At 40.8% G+C, this 19,449-nt stretch overlaps 1 protein-coding gene across 2 annotated transcripts in view; it reads left to right on the forward strand.

The window, feature by feature from the left end:
- The first annotated feature begins 3,924 nt into the window (after positions 1 to 3,924).
- Positions 3,925 to 19,449, forward strand: part of dek (DEK proto-oncogene) — a 36,167-nt gene continuing 20,642 nt past the window's right edge. Inside the window, exons 1-4 of one of the 2 annotated variants that reach the window (XM_059945479.1) lie at positions 3,925 to 4,081; positions 12,613 to 12,744; positions 12,876 to 12,989; positions 15,555 to 15,664. In XM_059945479.1, coding sequence (XP_059801462.1) covers positions 12,624 to 12,744; positions 12,876 to 12,989; positions 15,555 to 15,664 — 345 coding nt within the window. In that variant the 5' untranslated portion in view covers positions 3,925 to 4,081; positions 12,613 to 12,623. Of the gene's footprint in view, positions 4,082 to 4,185; positions 4,342 to 12,612; positions 12,745 to 12,875; positions 12,990 to 15,554; positions 15,665 to 19,449 lie in introns of those variants that run through there. The other variant, XM_059945480.1, reaches the window with a different exon arrangement.

Consider the following 19,449-nt stretch of genomic DNA (forward strand, 5'->3'; position numbering starts at 1 on the left):
GTGGCCATTAAAAGAGATGAAGAATCACAAGGGTATAGAGTTTATAGTGGCCACTGAAGATTTTGCACATCCCCATCATTTAACAAAATTACAGTTCAACTCATCCACAACATGGGAAACCAGACTGAGCCGACTGTCAAGTGTTCCTGCTTGCACATGGAAATTTACGTCCAGTTATGATGCTGTCGTCAGGGTCTGCATGCATACGGACAGCTACTTTCCTACAGCCATCATATTTTTGAATTGACCTGGACAACCATAACCCATACACAACAGTGGAGCACTACACACCACTTCAAACTCTCACTTCAGCAGTCGGAAGTACCCAACTGTGTCAAGCAGGCTTCAATCATGCTGGTGCCAAAGAAGAACGCGGTAACCTGCCTCAATAACTATAGTCCAGTAGCACTTTCATCTACTGTGATGAAGTGCTTTGAGAGGTTGGTCTTCAAGTGTATCATCTCCTCACGGAGGAGTGACCTGGATCTGCTCCAATTTGCCTGTTGCAACAGGAAGACAGCAGATGCCATTTCATTGGCCCTTCACTCAGTATTGGAATATCTAGACAAAGGAGAAGCATACATCAGGTACTGGTGTTTGCTCAGTATTCAACACTATCATCCCCTCAAAACTAATCACCAAGCGCCAAGACATAGGATACCTCAGTCAGTTCAGATTGGCAACATTTCCTCCACAATCACCATCAGCACAGGTGTATCACAAGGCTATGTGCTTAGCCCTCTGCTCCATTTGCTTTATACCATGATTGTGTACCTAAGTACAGTTTCAATACCATATTTAAGTTTGTGGATGACATCACTGTTGTTGGCCAAATCAAAGATGGTGATGAATCAGCATATAGGAGGAAAATTGAAAATCTGTTTGAATGGAGCCTCATCAACTTCTCACTTGACATCATCAACTCCAAATAACTGATTATTGACTACAGGTGGAAGAAACCAGAGGACAATGAGCCAGTCCTCATAGGGAATTGGAGGTGGAGAGGGTCAGAAACTTTAAATTCCTTGACATTATCTGAGAAAATCTGTTCTGGGACTACACATGCCATCACAAAGAAGGCACAGCAGCACCTTCACTTTCTTAGAAGTTTGCATAAATTCAGCATGTCACCTAAAACTTTGACAAACTTCTATGGATGCACAGTGGAGAGTATCATAACTGGTTGCATCACGGCCAGGTATGGAAATACCAATGCCCAGGAAAAGAGAAGTTAACAGAAAGTAGTGGATATAGCCCAATCCATCACAAATCCTTCCCCACCATTGAATAAAATTATATGAAGCACTGCCACAGGAAAGCAGCATCCATCGTCAAAGAGCCCCCACCATCTAGACCAAAGGCACTGAAACCTTGGGGCAGCATGGTGGTTAGCACAATGAGTACCAGCAACCCAGGTTCAATTCCTGCCACTGCTTTGTACATTTTCCCCGTGACCACATGAGTTTCCTCCAGGTTTTCCGGTTTCCTTCCACATCCCAAAGACATACTGGTTGGTAGGTTAATTGGTCATTGTAAATTGTCCCATGATTAAGCTAGAATTAAATTGGGGCTTGACGTGGCTTGAAGGCCCGGAAGGGCCTTCTTGACGCATATCTCAATAAATAAGTAAATATAATATAAATAAAGCTTTAGGACCCATACCACCAGTTCAGGAAGAGTTATCACCCTATGATCATCAGGTTCCTGACCTGGTGTTCACTCACCAAAACTCTGAACTGATCCCACAACCTACAAACTCACTTTCAAGGACTCTACAACTCACGAATCTACAATATATGTTCTCAGTATTCTCGCCTACCGGAGCAACAGGTCAACGGCAGATGCCATCTCTCTGGCACTACATTCCTCCTTAGACCACCTGGAGAATAAAGACGCATATGTAAGGCTCCTTTTCATTGACTACAGCTCTGCCTTTAATACCATCATTCCAAATAAACTGATTCCTAAGCTCTGGAACCTGGGTTTTAACACTCAGATCTGCAGCTGGATCTTCAACTTCCTCACAGACAGGACCCAGGCTCAAAAATAGGGGACAAGCTCTCCTCTGCAATCACTCTGAGCACCGATGCCCCAGAAGGCTGTATACTCAGCCCCCTGCTGTACTCACTGTACATCCATGATTGTGTAGCCAAGTTTCCATCGAACTTAATAAATAAGTTTGCTGATGACACCACAATTGTAGGCCATATCTTGGGTAACGATGAGTCTGAGTACAGGGAGGAAATTAAGAACCTGGTGGCATGGTGTGAAGACAATAATCTATCCCCCAATGTCAGCAAGACGAAGGAATTGGTTGTTGACTTCAGAAGGAGTAGTGGACCACACAACCCCATCTACATGAAGGTGCGCAGGTGGAACAGGTCAAAAGCTTTAAGTTCCTTGGGGTGAATATCACAAATGACCTGACTTGGTCTAACCAAGCAGAGTCCACTGCCAAGAAGGCCCACCAGTGCCTTTACTTCCTGAGAAAGCTGAAGAAATTTGGCCTGTCCCCTAAAACCTTCACTAATTTTTATAGGTGCACCATAGAAAGCATTCTTCTAGGGTGCATCACAACCTAGTATGGAAGTTGTCCTGTCCAAGACCGGAAGAAGTTGCAGAAGATCGTGAACACAGCCCAGCACACAAACCAATCTTCCATCCTTGGACTCACTTTACTGCATGCTGTCAGAGCAGTGCTGCCAGGAAAATCAATTGTACGACCCACCCAGCCAACACACTTTTTGTCCCTCTTCCCTCCGGGAGAAGGTTCAGGAGCATGAAGATTCATACGGTCAGATTTGGGAACAGCTTCTTTCCAACAGTGATAAGACTGCTGAACAGATCCTAACCCGGATCTGGGCCGTACCTTCCAAATATCCAGGCCTGACTTGCACTACCTTACTTTCCCTTTTCTATTTTCTAATTATGATTTATAATTTAAATTTTTATTATATTTACTTCAATTTGTACTTCAAGGAGCGCGAAGCGCAGAATCAAATATCACTGTGATGATTGTACACTCTAGTATCGTTTGGTGACAATAAAGAAAAGTATTATTTAATTTTGGTTTGCACATTTGTTGTCTTTTATACATTGGTTGTTTCAGTCTCAGCTTATGTGTAGTTTTTCATAAATTCTATTGAAATTCGTTTTTTTCTTGAAAATGTCTGCAAGAAAATAAATCTCAAGGTAGTATATGGTAACACACTTTGATAAGAAATTTACTTTTACTTTGATTCAACTCATTTTTCAGTATTATTTACTTTAACTTTGTACAATTTGCATTGGTTGTTTATCAGTCTTTTTGTCTATAGATTTTTTCATAAATTCTATTGTATTTATTTTTCCTATAAACGCCTGTAAGAAAATGAAGTATATTAATAGTATGAGGTGACATATAGGTACTTTAATTACAAATTTACTTTGACTTTTGACATATTGCACTAACATAAACTTGTCTTGATAGGTCTTTTGTGCATTAAGGTCTTGTTTTTGCAAAGTATTTTTCACGTATAATTTCGACTCTGTATGTACTTGTGTGCCAGTGATGCTGCTGCAGCAAGTACCTCTGCCTCACCGTATTTGTGCACATGACAATATCAACTGAGGGGGAAATAGACAGTCAACAGTTTAGCGAGGACTTTTCATTCAAATCGCATATATCCGAAATAAACAGAAAATAGTAGAAATAGGGTATGAGGAGAGAGTCGCCGTTTCCGGTTGAAGACCCCACCTTCTGACACAAACCTCCACTTTTCTTCGCACAGAGCTGCTGAGTATATGCAGTATTTTCTGTTGCGCAAATAACTTTCAAAAAGATATATTACTTTTGAATAGCTGTGACGCAGAAGGTGGCCGTTCAGCCCATTGAGTTGATGCCAGAGTGCGCTCGCGCCCAGTTGCTGAAAGCGCCGGGGCACACCGCCGCCTTCCCCGTTTCAATTGGCTGCCGTTTTGCCGCGTGCGCCACAACTGCCATTTTGAATCAGGCTGCTAGTGGCGCGCTCTTTCGCTGCCTGCTACCCCGGAGTAAAAGCGTTTGGTGGTTGCGGGTCCGCTTCGGCCCTGCGGAGCGCAGGTAAAGCCCACTCCCTCTTGTGCGTGTGTTATCTCGCTCCCGTTCTTCGCCGTGTTGTGGAAGGGGGAGGGACAAAAAGTCCTGCTGAGAGCGAGAAGGAGTATGAGCGCCGCGGCCTTCTGCAGCCGGAACAGGCCGTTCCGAGCTGATCTCCTCCCGCTCTAGCAACAGGACCGGGCCGGCCCCTTTCTGAGGATGGATTCGTAGAGTGGATGCCGGGGTCAGAAAAGGGGAACTTCCCTCGTAGGGAAGCGGATCAAGTATGTTGTTTATAGTCGTGGCTTGCCGCGCCACCTCGCCGGCTTGTGTTCACAGTTACTTCCTCCTGCATCACTTGAGTGCAGGGCATCTTTCAAGGCCGTTGTGAGTTAAGTTATAGCGGTGGTTAAAAACGCAGGGATTCAGCCCTACGTGCGTCAGGATCGCGGCGGATCTAGCTTTGTTCCAATTTCATGCATTATCCTTCTCTTTATAGCCCATAGTCTGTTGACTTTATTTTGACTGGCCCTCCACAGACTATCGGAGACGAGAATTCCAACGATCCTTAATACTTTAAGGACGGGTAATGCTATCACCGAAGTCCCGTACGTCCCTTTTCCGTTCTGATACTGTCTTAGAATATCTTTGCCAGGCGAAGTGGCGACCTTGCGATTACCTTACTTTCCAAACTATGGAATGTAGCCTCGTCAAAATCAGGTTTATTATCACTGACATATGTCGTTAAATTTGTTGTTTTGCAGTACAGTGCAATACATAAAAGTTGCTATAAGAAATGGGAAAATAACAGATGGTGAGGTAGTGTCCATGGGTTCATGCACAGCTCTAGGACCTGATTGAGGGGAAGAAATTGTTCCTGAAACGTTGAATGTGTGTCTCTGGGGTCATGTATTTCCTTCCTGATGGTAAGAAGCTGTGTCTCAGATTGTGAAGTTCATAATGATGGATGCCAGTTTTTTGGAGGCATTGCCTTTTGAAGATGTCTTTGGTTGGGAGGCTAATACACATAATAGAACTGGGTCTGTTGACAATCCTCTGTGGCTTTTTCTGTGCATCAGTGCCTCCATAGTAGACCTTGATGCAAACTGTCAGAATGCTCTCTGTGGTACATTTGTAGAAATTTGCTCCGAGTTTTTGGTAACATACCAAATACACTCAAGCTGTTAAAGAAATATAGCTACTGGCATGCCATCAATATGTTGGGTCCGAGATAGATCTTCAGGGATGTTAACATCCAGCAACTTGGGGCTGCTCATCCTTTCCACTCACTGAAAACTGATTATGTATTCTCCCCTACTTCCCCTTCCTGAAGTCTACTATCAATTCCTTGGTCTTACTAACATTAAGTGCAAGGTTGTTGTTGTGACACCACTCAACCATCTGATCATTTTCACTCATGTATGTCTCCTTGTCACCAGCTGCAAGTTTGCCAACAGTAGTTGTGCATTGGCAAATTGATAGTTGTTGTTTGAATTGGCTAAGCACATGTCCTTGAGGTTGGCCTGTGTTCATTGTCAGCTTGGAGGAGATCTTATCTGAGATCTCTCTTTCAAGCTGCTGCTGTTTCTGCCCAAAGTAGTGCAATTTTTTTTCTTGCTCTTCTATTTCCTGCTATTATAAGCTTTTTGTGGAATGATGTCTTTGAGTCTGGTACTGCATTACAAGAAGTACCAGATATAAGATTAAAGCTTATTCCTGAAGGAAGAATGGAAATTTAAATTGTTACAAAATGTAGTTCATCTTATCCTGTCAATATTCTGATTGTTGCTGATTTTTAAAATAGTAATTGGCATTCTATGTACATGCCAACACTTGGGAAAAAAAATCCAGAACTGTCATGATTGAACTATCATGTAACATTTTTAAGTTCCTTGAGAACATAGTAGTAAATGGGAACATATTTATTTTCATTCAGAAAAAGAAACGTAAATCTGGACAGGATGAATCTCTTGGACAAACAGTTGGTTTCCATGATCATTGTTCCATTCAGTAATGCTTACTTCCACTTCATGTGAATTTTCATTTTATGAATGTTATTCAAGCAAAGGAACTTAATGCTGTGAGGAATATGTGAGAAAAGTAATGTTATCTGGCATGGCCACAAAGATTTGCAAATTCAATTTCAGAAGTTCTATAATAATTTTGCCATAATATCACATGCTAGTTTTAAGTTGGTGAATGGGGCTGTTGAAATATTTTGCATTTGGCAGTTTCTGGTCTATCTGAGATATTATTAATCATGTTCTTGGCAAAGTTTTTAAATAGAGAGCTGGTGATGTTGACATTTCTGTGTGTAATATGTGTGTACTTTAGCTTAGCCTGTAAGATTAGGTGCAGCACACTGCTGGTAATAGGAGTGCAAAGCAGCAAAGGATCCGTAGAGCACTAACCACTTGCTCCATTATGTTATTAATGTAGACTGATGATTTGAAGTAAATCGTTATGATAGGATCTTCAGTAATGGAATATGTTCTGCAGCATTTGAATACATTAAGTTTGAACTGTAGCTACTGCTGTAGGACCTTGGCAAACAACGTGTTTAGGTGCAAAGTTCCACAAGCAGCAATGAGGCGTTTACTAATTTTTTCCTGGAGGCATAACTAGTGAGTAAGGTGCAGGAGAACGCTCCAGCTTCTCTGTCTTTGCATCCATTTGCAAAGCAGACTGAAATGAAGTTTTAATGCTCGAAGGCCAGCATCATTCCTTCTGTTTTTAATCTGGAGCCGTTGCCTGTGGTTTGTCCTTGGTCCTTGAGTGGGTTTTAAGCCCACAACTTTGAATGCTAAAGTGTTGCCACTAGTTGTACACAGCAGCCTTGTCTCCAATTTGGGTTTATTGATAAATGCCAGGTGATTAGACTGGATGCCAGCAAAGTAGCAACATGAATCAATAGTACATTTGCCTGGCAGGTTTTGAAAACGTACATGATTGGAATAAAACGCAAACACGAGGAAATCTGCAGATGCTGGAAATTCAAGCGACACAAACAAAATGCTGATGGAACACAGCAGGCCAGGCAGCATCTACAGGGAGAAACGCTGTCAACGTTTCGGGCTGAGACCCTTCGTCAGGACTAATTGAAAGAAAAGACTTTCATTTTGTCTTGACGAAGGGTCTTGGCCCGAAATATCAACAGTGCTTCTCATAGATTCTGCCTGGCCTGCTGCGTTCCACCAGCATTTTGTTTGTGTCGCTTGAGTGTGTGTTGTATGATTAGAATAAATCTTTACTGAATGTATGTTTTGCCTGACTTTGGTAGTTAATTAGTAAATGTTCATTCCTCAAAAGCAAGTGAAATAAACAGCATCTGATGAGAACAAAACTGGATTAACGTTTCAAGTTCATGAGAACAAAACTCAATGTTTTATTTCTAAATTGTAGAAATGGCTGAGGGTAGAGAGAAGAAATAGAGTATCAGTAATCAGGAGAGACTGAATACAAGTTGTAGAGTGCAAACTGAGAGAATATGGTGAATGTGAAATACATTGATTTGCCTGGAAGAGAAGTAAATAAGAAAATGTAAAATTTAAATAGAGCATTAATGAAAACAAAGGTGAGTGAAAAACACTGCAACTGAGATCCTAAACTCTTCCATTCCGTTGTCTCTGGCTCTGTCATGTTTCCTTGATGACACCAGTTCTTCATAATTACCTTCTTTAACAGTGTTTGCCATCTAATATATTTAATAGGGCTGTCGCCACAACTACCATTTCCTGCATTAGAATGCTATTGTGACAGGAGAATCAGAATGTTTAATTATCACCAGCATATGTTGTGAAGTTTGTTGTTTTGTGGCAGCAGAATAGTGCAATGCATACTGAAATATATATAAATTACAGTAAGATAAGGTGTACATTAATTTTAATAAGTTGTGCAAAAAGAGCAAAAGGGGATGGGGAACAATGAGGGTTCATTGTCCATTCAGAAATCTGATGGTGGGCAGGAACAAGCTGGACCTAAAATGTTGAGTGTAGCTCTCTGATAGCATTGAGAATAGGGTAAGTCCTGGGTGATGGATGCTGTCTCCTTTTGAAGATGTTCTTGATGTTGGGGAGGCTGGTGCCCATGATGGAGCTAGCTGAGTTTGCAACTTTTTTTCTGAACCAGAGCAGTGGCCCCTCCATACCGGACTATGATGAAACCAGTTAGCATGCTCTCCACTGTACAGCTGTAGAAATTTGCTAGAGTCATTGGTGACATACAATTCTCTTCAAAATCCTAGTGAAAAATGCAGTTGGTCTTTGTAATTGCATATGTTGGGCCCAGGATAGATCTTAAAAGATGTTAACACCCAAGAACTTGAAATTTCTTGCCCTTTTCACTACTGAGCCCTTGATGACTGGTGTCCTGCTCCTTCGATTTTCCCCTTCCTGAATTCCTCAATCATCCTTTGGTCTTACTCCCTTGGAGATTGAAGATGTCCTTGAACACTCCTGGCAGTTGGTTGGCACAGGTTTTCAGAGCAGTACCAGGTACACCATCAGGGCCTGACGCCTTGTGAATGTTCACCCTTTTGAAAGATGTTCTGACATCGGCCTTTAGGACAGCACAAGGTCACCAGATACTGCAGGGATTTGCACAGGTGTAATTATATTCTGCCGTTCAAAACATACATAAAAAGTGCTCACTCATCTGGGGATGAACCACAACAGCCATTCATGATGCAGGTATCTCCCGCTTTACGAAAGTTTGCTTTTACGAAAGACCTACATTAGCACCAGTTTTCACTAACTGAAAGAAATCTGAAGAGGATTTTCACTTTTACGGAAAAAGGCGAAAAGCGAAAATAGCGTTCAGCATTTGTTTTGAGGCGAGCCATTATAGAGGCAGTGTGCACCCTGAGCAGTGAGAGTGGCGAAAAGCAAAAATAGTGTTCAGCGTTTGTTTTGCTCTCTGCATCAAGTCCCCATTTGTTAGGTTATTTTTTGGGTCTGAGAACACTCAACAATTTTCCCGTATAAATTAATGGTAATTGCTTTGTCGCTTTACACCATTTCAGTTTATGAAAGATTTCATAGGAAAGCTCTACTTTCGGATAGTGGGGGAAACCTGTATAGGTTTCACTTTGTAGGAAGAAATTATCTGAAAACCCTGCCAGAGCTGACATGCATCTGATTCTGTCTCTAGTTTCAATTGGAATTGTTTTCTCACCCTTATAATGTGTTCCATCAGTTGTATCTGGAATTCTTTTATAGTTATGGGTCACTATCTTGAATGCCACAGATGTATTCCTCAGTACACTACGAATCTCTTGGTTTATCCATGGCTTTTGGTTTGGGTGCGCCCAGTATGTTCTCAAAGGCACTCACTCTTCCACACAGGTTTTGATGGAATTGGTTACACCTGTCGCATTTCCATTCAGATTCAAACTCAAACCATTCCTGTAAGAGTTCCTCTGCCTCCCTTGACCAAACTCTCTTGGTCCTCACCACTGGTGCTGTAGTCCTTAGTTTCCATTTGCTGGGAGTACAGCTATGTGAAGGGACATTCCAAATTGCAGGCACATTAGGTGATCTTATGGTGGTGTAACAGTAGTCAAGTATGTTGGCTCCTCTGGTTCTACAGGTGATATATTTGTGGTAGTTGGACGGAGACTTCTTTAAGCTGGCCTGGTTGAAATCTTTTGCAATGATAGTGCAACAGGGTGTGCTGTTTCGTGATTGCTGATCACTGTGCTCAGCTCCTCCAGTGCCTGCCTAACATTTGGCAGGGTTTGGAATGTACTCTGCTTTCAGGATGGTGGTGGTTTACTATTTCAGCAGATAAAATGGATGACACTCGATCATTAGATGTTCCAGGTCGGATGAGCAGGATTGAGATAGGACTGCCATGTCTGTGCATCATGATGAGTTAATCATGTAGCATACTCTGCCTCCACTACCCTTCAGAAACTCAGCTGTCCTGTTAATGAGGTGGATGGTGACGCCCTTGGACTGTAGTGCTGCATCCAAAATGGTGGGGATGAACCATGTTTCTTTCCATGAAGCAGGTTACACAGCAGTCCTGATACTGCAATCTTGCTCTCAGGTCTTCAATTTGTTTTGTTTCCCAGAGACTGTACATTTGTCAGCAAGATAGAGGGGGGGGGGGGGGGGGGGAGTGTCTAAGGGCTTTGTGTTTTAACCTTACTTTAAAGATGAACTGCTCTCACAACCTGAGTCTGCAGTCCAGGGTCTCCCAATTTTGAGAATTGATAGATTTTTTTAAAAAAGCCTTTAAACGTATTTGCTTGCTGCAGTACCCGTGGCTGTGGCTGGATTTCAGCTGTAGACTGTAATATCATAAGCAGGAATATTGGATGATTCCCTTCAGAGCTACACACAAAGAGTTGCCACTTATCCACACCATCTTAAAAAGTTAAAAGATTCTGCAGATGTTCCGGATCTTTGGCTACACAAACTGGAAGTGAAAAAATGACCAGTGGAAGCGATTCTGTTGGTTAATCAATTGAACGTGGAGACAGGAAGATGAAGCAAAGGGGTAGGCTTTCCTTTTTCTGGATGAGAGAAGTTGAGACTGAAGTGTGGAAAATAGAACAGATGTCATTGATATCCTTGTGGTGAGGAAGAAACTCCACTGTTAAGAACAAAGGAAGACATTTTGGAAGCTTTGGTATAGAAGATATTATCAGAATGGGTATAATAGAAGTGAACAGTAGAACAAAATCTTTTATCTTAGTGATCCAGCATTCTGCTATCCAATATAAGAAAAGTGTTTGCCAATTTCCATCGACTCTATATTCAACAGGTAGGTCATTTTGGAAATTCTGCTGTCTTCAATGTATTGTCGCCATGGTCACGTCTGTCTACTTTTCAACTTGCAAAGGGATCAGTCCTCCAGCCTTCTAATATTCTTCCATCTTCAATGACCACTCTTCTGCTAGGTTCAGATCCTTTGTTCACTGTTAACGATTTTTGAAAATTTCTCTGTTCACGTGCTATGTGACCTGAAGTTTTCCAGCATTTGATTTCCAGGATCTTTGGTTTTCTTTTGGTGTTCAATTGCTTAAAGTAAGTTTAAACTGTGTATTAAACACTAAATATAAATAATGCAAATAAATGAGCACAGGAAGGAACATGAAAGCACGTTTTCCCAAATTCTTGTGCTTCTGTGAATTCAACTATTTAAATCCTCCACTCCAAGGGTAACAGCAAAAGGCCTGCAGAAATCTCTTGAACTTACTATCTCCTCCTGTGTCCAGTATAAGAAAAACATTGAACAAGAATGGTATTCGTGGATGGGTACTACGAAGGAAACCACTGCTGTCCAAAATAAAATATTGCTGCCCATCTTAAGTTTGCAAAAGTCCATCTGGATGTTCCACAGTGCTTCTGGGACCAGGTTCTCTGGACAGAGGAGACAAAAGTTGTACTTTTTGGCAGAAATGCACATCACTATGTTTAGAGGAAAGGGGGCACAACACACCAACACCAAAACCTCATCTCAGCTGTGAAGCTTGGTGGAAGGAGTATCATGGTTTGGGGCTGTTTTGCTGCCTCAGGACCTGGGCAGCTTGCAATTGTTGAGGGAATAATGAATTCAAAATTGTATCAAGACATTTTAAAGGAGTGTGTCAGGCTAGCAGTCTGTCACCTGAAACTTAATAGAAATTAGATGATGCAATAAGACAATATCTTGAAATGTGAATAAATCAACAACAGAAAAAAGAAGAAAGTCCGTGTTTTGAAATGGCCAAATCAGAGTCCTGATCTTAACCCAGTTGAGATGCTGTGGAATGCAAGGTAACCCAGAAATATTGATGAACTGAAAAAGTTTTGTATGGAGGAATGGTCTAAAATTCCTCCTTGTTGTGCAAGTCTGATCTGCAGCTACAGAAAACGTTTGATGGAGGTTATTGCTGCTAAAGGAGGTTCTACCAGTTATTAAATACAAGGGTTCACATACTATTTCCACCCTCAACAGTGAATAATTAAACAATGTGTTCAGTAATGACGCAACAAGTACAGTTGTTTATGTGTTACTAGTTTAAGCAGGTTGTGTTTGTCTATTGTGATTAAGATGAAGATCAGACCACATTTTGAGTAATGCAGAAAACCAGATAATTGCAAAAGGTTCACAAACTTTCTCTTGCAGCTGTTCAAAAAAAGGAATTATCCTGCACCACCTTATCACCTACATTGCAGTTTAGGCCAGTTTACAAGCCCTTATAGCACACTATGTTCAAGCTTAGATGGTGGAAAGTAAAAGCATGTTGTGCAATTTCACACCAGCTTGATATGACCCAGTGTCAACAATTCTGGAATTCTGAAATGCAATAAATGCTGAGTCGTTAAGAATTTATCTGTCATGAAGAACAGTGGGTATTGGGCAGGACATTGAATTGGTCATGTGGCCTACTAATGCTCCTGCTTATCTTTTTCAAATTGATTTTTTTTAGTCTATACTTGATGGTGAGCTTGGGTTGCATCATTTTAAATACCATGTTATAATGCTGATATATTTTTATTCATGCTAATATCAGCTATGTAATTGCTAATGTGCATTTTCTTTGTAATTGACCTATTCTGTCACAGAAATAGTAAAGATGTCTACACCCGAAAAAGGAGGAAAGGCTGAAGGAACAAAGAAGAAAAATAAGCCTGATAAGTCTTCCACAAAAACAGAGGAAGAAAAAATGGAAAGTGAAGAGGAAGAGGAAGAAAGAGGTATACAAATCAGCCCTTTTTAATTTGAAGAGCTTTGAGTCAAAAATTGTTTTGAAAGTACACTTAATGTCAGAGGAATGTATACAATGTACATCTTGAAATGCTAAATGGATACCAATTTAATGTTGCAGTTGGATTACTGGAAAGAAGTCCGATTGTAGAGGGGAAAAGGGAAAAGAAAAAAGTGGAAAGATTGACTTTACAAGTGACGCCATCTGCAAAAGAGACATTCAGTATTCCTGAAGGTAAACATTCCAAAGTTTTGTCCTCGTTGCTAGGTTTTAATGTTGTAATTACTTTTTGTGGGGGATGGGAACAGAAAAGGTGTTTGGAAAGATCTTGGAGTTCGTGATAGATCTTGATGTTCGTCTGTAGAAGGAATGGAGATGATTTGATTTTTTAAAGTTTGTCTATGTTCTTGGGTAAATTGTGTTCCTTGGAAGAAGAGGACCATATTTCCATAGTATGTGAACTGTAACAGTTGAATTTTAAGGGTAAAATAAGTTCATACACAATTAGTAACAAATTGAAATGCCTGAAGATTGAATGTATCATTAAAACCATTGATTGGTTAGTCTTGGATGATTTGAAATTATTTTGATCGGGGTCTTAAATAGAAAATTAATTGTTGAATTAATAATTTTGTATTTGCACAGTTCACCTGGATGTGTTCAACATGTATTAAGCGTGTAAGATTTCTGTTGCCTTAAAATTTTTGAATACATTGGATTCTTATTAATTGGGGCAAGTACAACAGCTCTCCTAATTAGCTGAAGTTTCATAGAAATAGTTTGAGGTACAGAAAAGACAACTTATTGTTTAACTGAGTAACAAACTAGGTATTTCAATGAAATACAGAACAAATTAGAACACTACTGATGTTAGGACAGTGCTATGAAACTGCATTAGTTCCTAATCATTATTGACAAACAAATTCATCCAGAGTACGCTTCCAAGTTCTTTTGATTATAAATGAACAAAATCAGCACAAGCACCTAGTGCAGATAATGAACTATCTTCATACAATGCTGCTGACAGGTGCATCCTCCAAATCTTCATTTTCGTTGTAACATTCAAGATAATTGTCAATACTTAATTCTTCATAGTTCCTAACTTGTTTCATCCTAGCCATTTCTGGCATCTCCAAGCCCAAATGTTCAAAATTGCAGTGAGCAAATCAGTTCTGAATTGTCTTGACAACTATCAGTGACAAAAATCACTTTTTTTTAAAAACACATGCACGGCTGAAACTATTTTAAAACTTCACTGTAAGCACAGTGTAGTGTCGCTAACAGCCAAACAAATTTGTGCAACTGATGCTAGTTAGAAACTATTTGGCAACAGTGTCCTGACCCAGTTAAACAGCATGGTGATCCATATACAGTCAGTCCTCCTTATCTGCGAGGGATTGGTTCCGGGACCCCTTGTGGACACCAAAATTCGCAGATGCTCAAGTCCCTTATACAACCTGTCTCAATCTGGTGGACCTTAGGACCCAGCAGAACCCCAGACCTTATTTAACCTGTTTCAGAGCAGTGGACATTAGGACCCAGCGCCAGAGCTCTGAATGCGCAGTGTTTCTGTTCACGAAAATAATCACGATTGGGAAATAAAGCAATCGGAAAGAGGTGAAATGCCATCGGTCATTGGAAAAGCGTTAGAACAATTTTAAAGGATAAAATGAGAAAAGCTCTGCCCCGATGAAAGCTACAATTATTACTAAGCAATGCAGTGGTTTAATTATTAGGTTTTGGGTTTTTGATCCTCCACATCAACCCGGCATGGTGGAAAGCGCACTAGGGAGCGATCTGTCCCGAGCCTGGTGCTGAAACATACATTCTAAAGTGTTTTATATGCATAAAAACGTAAAATATATAACATATATTAAGACAAACGTTTGACTAACTGATGCTAAATACCGAATGTACCTGTTCTGACTTGCTTAGTAAGAGAACTTCCGATTTTTTTGGATTCCAATGCACGATAACTCACACACATCCTCCCGTATACTTTAAATCATGTCTAGATTATTTATAATACCTAATACAATGTAAATACTATGTAAAGTGGTTGTTATACTGCAATGTTTGGGGAATAATGGCAAGAAAAAAAAAGTCTGTACATGCTCGAACAACAAGTGCTAGAAGAGCACTTCTGGGTTTTCGCGATTCGCAGATGGTTGAATTTGCACATGCGGAATCCGCAGATAAGGAGCGCCAACTGTAAGCAGCTGCCCTGATTAACTGATGGACCAATTAACGGGAACCCACTTTACTTACTGGGTACAGAACTGAAAGCAAGTTGCCCACTCATGTCTCTCATTCAGATGTCAGTTATGGTCAAGCACAGATGTGTAGCATGGAAAAAGATACTTTGGCTCACTAGTCTGCATTAGTCATCATTGATTCATTTATATTAATCTCACATTGATCCTGTTATTTTTTAAATTCTCCCCTTATCAACTCCATGCAGATATTACCACTCACTTGTGCACCTTACACTGTCCAATTGATCGATCAACCCACATGTCCATGGGATGTGGGAGAAATCCAGAGTGCCTGGAAGTGGTTCTTGTTAATTATGAAGATGAGTAAACGTACCACAAATACAAAACTAATCTTCATCCATTATTCATAGGATGTGTTCAGCTTTGGAAGTTTTAAGTTGTGGAAGATAAAAGGTGTATAGACTTAAAGATTCTCTTTAACTTAACTATTTAAAGTATGTTTTAAAAAACCTGATGGATCAACTCTGTGCATTGTTAAAATAATGTGCAAGACATCAATAATTTATGAGTTTGTTTTGACTAGGTAGAGGCACAAGGCTGGGAGAAATTGAGAGAATACAGTATTTCATGAGCAAAACAAAGGCTGAAGATCTCAAAATACTGCACAAAATCTTATACAATAGGCCAGGTTCGGTAAGATGACTGAAAACTTTCATTTTAAGTAATCTGACAAACTTTTAAAGTTGTATGATGCTAGGACTTTCTAAATGAAATAACATTTTATTGCTTGCTTAATTTTATAAGGAGTCCCATGCTGAGTTGGTTATCTTGAAAACTCAGTTGCAATGCAGCCTTTGCACTAGACCAAGATTAGGATTTATAGACAATAGGTGCAAGACTAGGCTGTTCAGCCCTTCGAGCCAGCACCGCCGCCATTCACTGTGATCATGGCTGATCATCCACAATCAGTACCCCGTTCCTGCCTTCTCCCCATATCCCTTGACTCCGCTATCTTTAACAACTCTATCTAACTCTTTCTTGAAAGCATCCAGAGAATTGGCCTCCACTGCCTTCTGAGGCAGAGCATTCCACAGATCCACAACTCTCTGGGTGAAAAAGTTTTTCCTCAACTCCGTTCTAAATGGCCTACCCCTTATTCTTAAACTGTGGCCTCTGGTTCTGGACTCCCCCAACATCGGGAATATGTTTCCTGCCTCCAGTGTGCCCAATCCCTTAATAATATGTTTCAATCAGATCCCCCCTCATCCTTCTAAATTCCAGTGTATACAAGCCCAGTCGCTCCAATCTTTCAACATATGACAGTCCCACCATCCTGGGAATTAACCTCGTGAACTTACGCTGCACTCCCTCAGTAGCAAGAATGTCCTTCCTCAAATTTGGAGACCAAAACTGCACACAATATTCCAGGTATGGTCTCACCAGGGCCCTGTACAACTGCAGAAGGACCTCTTTGCTCCTATACTCAACTCCCCTTGTTATGAAGGCCAACATGCCATTAGCTTTCTTCACTGCCTGCTGTACCTGCATGCTTACTTTCAGTGACTGATGAACAAGGACACCCAGATCTCGTTGTACTTCCCCTTTTCCTAATTCAGATAGTAACCTGCCTTCCTGTTCTTGCCACCAAACCTAACATTTATCCACATTAAACTGCATCTGCCCACTCACCCAACCTGTCCAAGTCACCCTGCGTTCTCCTAACATCCTCACATTTCACACTGCCACCCAGCTTTGTGTCATTTGCAAATTTGCTAATGTTACTTTTAATCCCTTCATCTAAATCATTAATGTACAAACCCCATTTCCAGAAAAGTTGGGATATTTTCCAAAATGCAATAAAAACAATAATCTGTGATATGTTAATTCACGTGAACCTTTATTTAACTGACAAAAGTACAAAGAAAATATTTTCAATAGTTTTACTGACCAACTTAATTGTATTTTGTAAATATACACAAAATTAGAATTTGATGGCTGCAACACACTCAACAAAAATTGGGACAGAGGCATGTTTACCATTGTGTTACAACACCTTTCCTTTTAGTAACACTTTTTAATCATTTTGGAACTGAGGATACTAATTGTAGATTTGCAATTGGAAATTTTGTCCATTCTTGCTTGATATAAGATTTCAGCTGCTGAGCAGTCCGTGGTCTCCGTTGTCTGATTCTCCTCTTCATGATGCGCCATACATTTTCAATAGGAGATAGATCTGGACTGACAGCAGGCCAGTCAAGCACACGCACTCTGTGTCGACAAAGCCACGCTGTTGTATCCCGTACAGAATGTGGTCTGGCATTGTCCTGCTGAAATAAGCATGGATGTCCCGGGAAGAGACGTCACCTTGATGGCAACATATGTCTCTCTAAAATCCTAATACACACCTCAGAGTCAATGGTACCTTCATATACATGCAACTCACCCATGCCATGGGCACTGATGCACCCCCATACCATCACAGATGCTGGCTTTTGCACCTTTCGCTAATAACAATCAGGATGGTCATTTTCAACTTTGGCACGGAGAACTCAATGCCTATTTTTTCCAAAAACTAGCTGAAATGTGGACTCATCTGACCACAGCACACAGTTCCACAGTCTTTCGGTCCATCTGAGATGAGCTCGGGCCCAGAGAACCCGCCGGCGTTTCTGCATAGGGTTGATATATGGCTTCCTCCTTGCATAATACGGTTGGAAGTTGCATTTCTGGATGCAGCGACGGACTGTGTTAAGTGACAATGGTTTTCTGAAGTACTCCCAAGCCCAGTTGGCTATAATTGTCACAGTAGCGTGACGGTTTCTTAGGCAGTGCCGCCTGAAGGCTCGAAGATCACGCGCATTCAACAGTGGTTTCCAACCTTGCTCTTTACGCACTGAGATGCTGTGAATTCTCTGAATCTTTTCACAATATTATGTACTGTAGATGTTGAAAGACCTAAATTCTCTGCAATCTTGCGTTGGGAAATGTTCCTTTTGAACTGACAATTCTCTCACGAATTTTGGCACAAAGGGGTGAGCCACAACCCATTCTTGTTTGCAAAGACTGAGCCTTTGATGGACACTACTTTTATACCCAGTCATGATACCTCACCTGCTACCAATTAGCCTGCTTAATATGGAGTTTTCCAAACCAGTGTTACTTGAATATTCTGTGCACTTTTCAATCTTATTTTAACTCTGTCCCGACTTTTGTTGAGTGTATTGCAGCCATCAAATTCTAAATTTGTGTATATTTACAAAATACAATTAAATTGGTCAGTAAAACTATTGAAAATCTTTTCTTTGTACTTTTGTCAGTTAAATAAAGGTTCACGTGAATTAACATATCACAGATTTTTGTTTCTATTGCATTTTGGAAAATATCCCAACTTTTCTGGAAATGAGGTTTGTATATTGTAAATAGCTGCGGTCCCAGCACCGATCCTTGAGGTACCCCACTAGTCACTGTCTGCCATTCTGAAAGGGACCCGTTTAATCCCTACTCTTTGTTTCCTGTCTGCCAACCAATTTTCTGTCCTTGTCGGTATCCTACCCCCCAATACCATGTGCTCTAATTTTGCTCATTAATCTCCAATGTGGGACCTTATTAAAGTCTTTCTGAAAGTCCAGGTACACTACATCCACTGGCTCTCCCTTGTCCATTTTCATTGTTACATCCTCAAAAAAATTCCAGAAGATTCCATGATTTTCCCTTCGTACATCCATGCTGACTCGGACTGATCCTGTTACTGCTATCCAAATGTGCCGCTATTTCAACTTTTATAATTAACTCCAGCATCTTCCCCACCTCTGGTGTCAGGCTAACTGGTCGATAATTCCCTGTTTTCTCTTTCCCTCCTTTCTTAAAAAGTGGGATAACATTAGCTACCCTCCAATCCACAGGTACTGATCCTGAAACTATAGAACATTGGAAAATGATTACCAATGTGTCCACGATTTCTAGAGCCACCTCCTTAAGTACCCTGAAATGCAGACCATCAGGCACTGAGGATGTATCAGCCTTCAGTCCCATCAGTCTACCCAACACCATTTTCCGACTAATGTGAATTTCCTTCAGTTCCTCCGTTACCCTAGGTCCTCTGGCCACTATTATATCTCGGAGATTGTTTGCGTCTTCCCTAGTGAAGACAGATCCAAAGTACCTGTTCAACTTGTCTGCCATTTCCTTGTTCCCCATGATTTCACCCATTTCTGTCTTCAAGGGCTCAACTTTGGTATTAACTTATTTTTTCCTCTTCACATACCCAAAAAAGCTTTTACTATCCTCCTTTAAATTCTTGGCTAGCTTACCTTCGTACCTCATCTTTTTGCCCCATATTGCTTTTTTAGTGATCTTCTGTTGCTCTTTAAAAGTTTCCCAATCCTCTGGCTTCCTGCTCATCTTTGCTATGTTATACTTCTCTTTTATTTTTATACTGTCCTGTAGCAGTGTGCTACACGCAGCGCTAAAATAACGAC

This window comes from Hypanus sabinus, chromosome 20 (genome assembly GCF_030144855.1).
Source record: "Hypanus sabinus isolate sHypSab1 chromosome 20, sHypSab1.hap1, whole genome shotgun sequence".
NCBI lineage: Eukaryota > Metazoa > Chordata > Chondrichthyes > Myliobatiformes > Dasyatidae > Hypanus > Hypanus sabinus.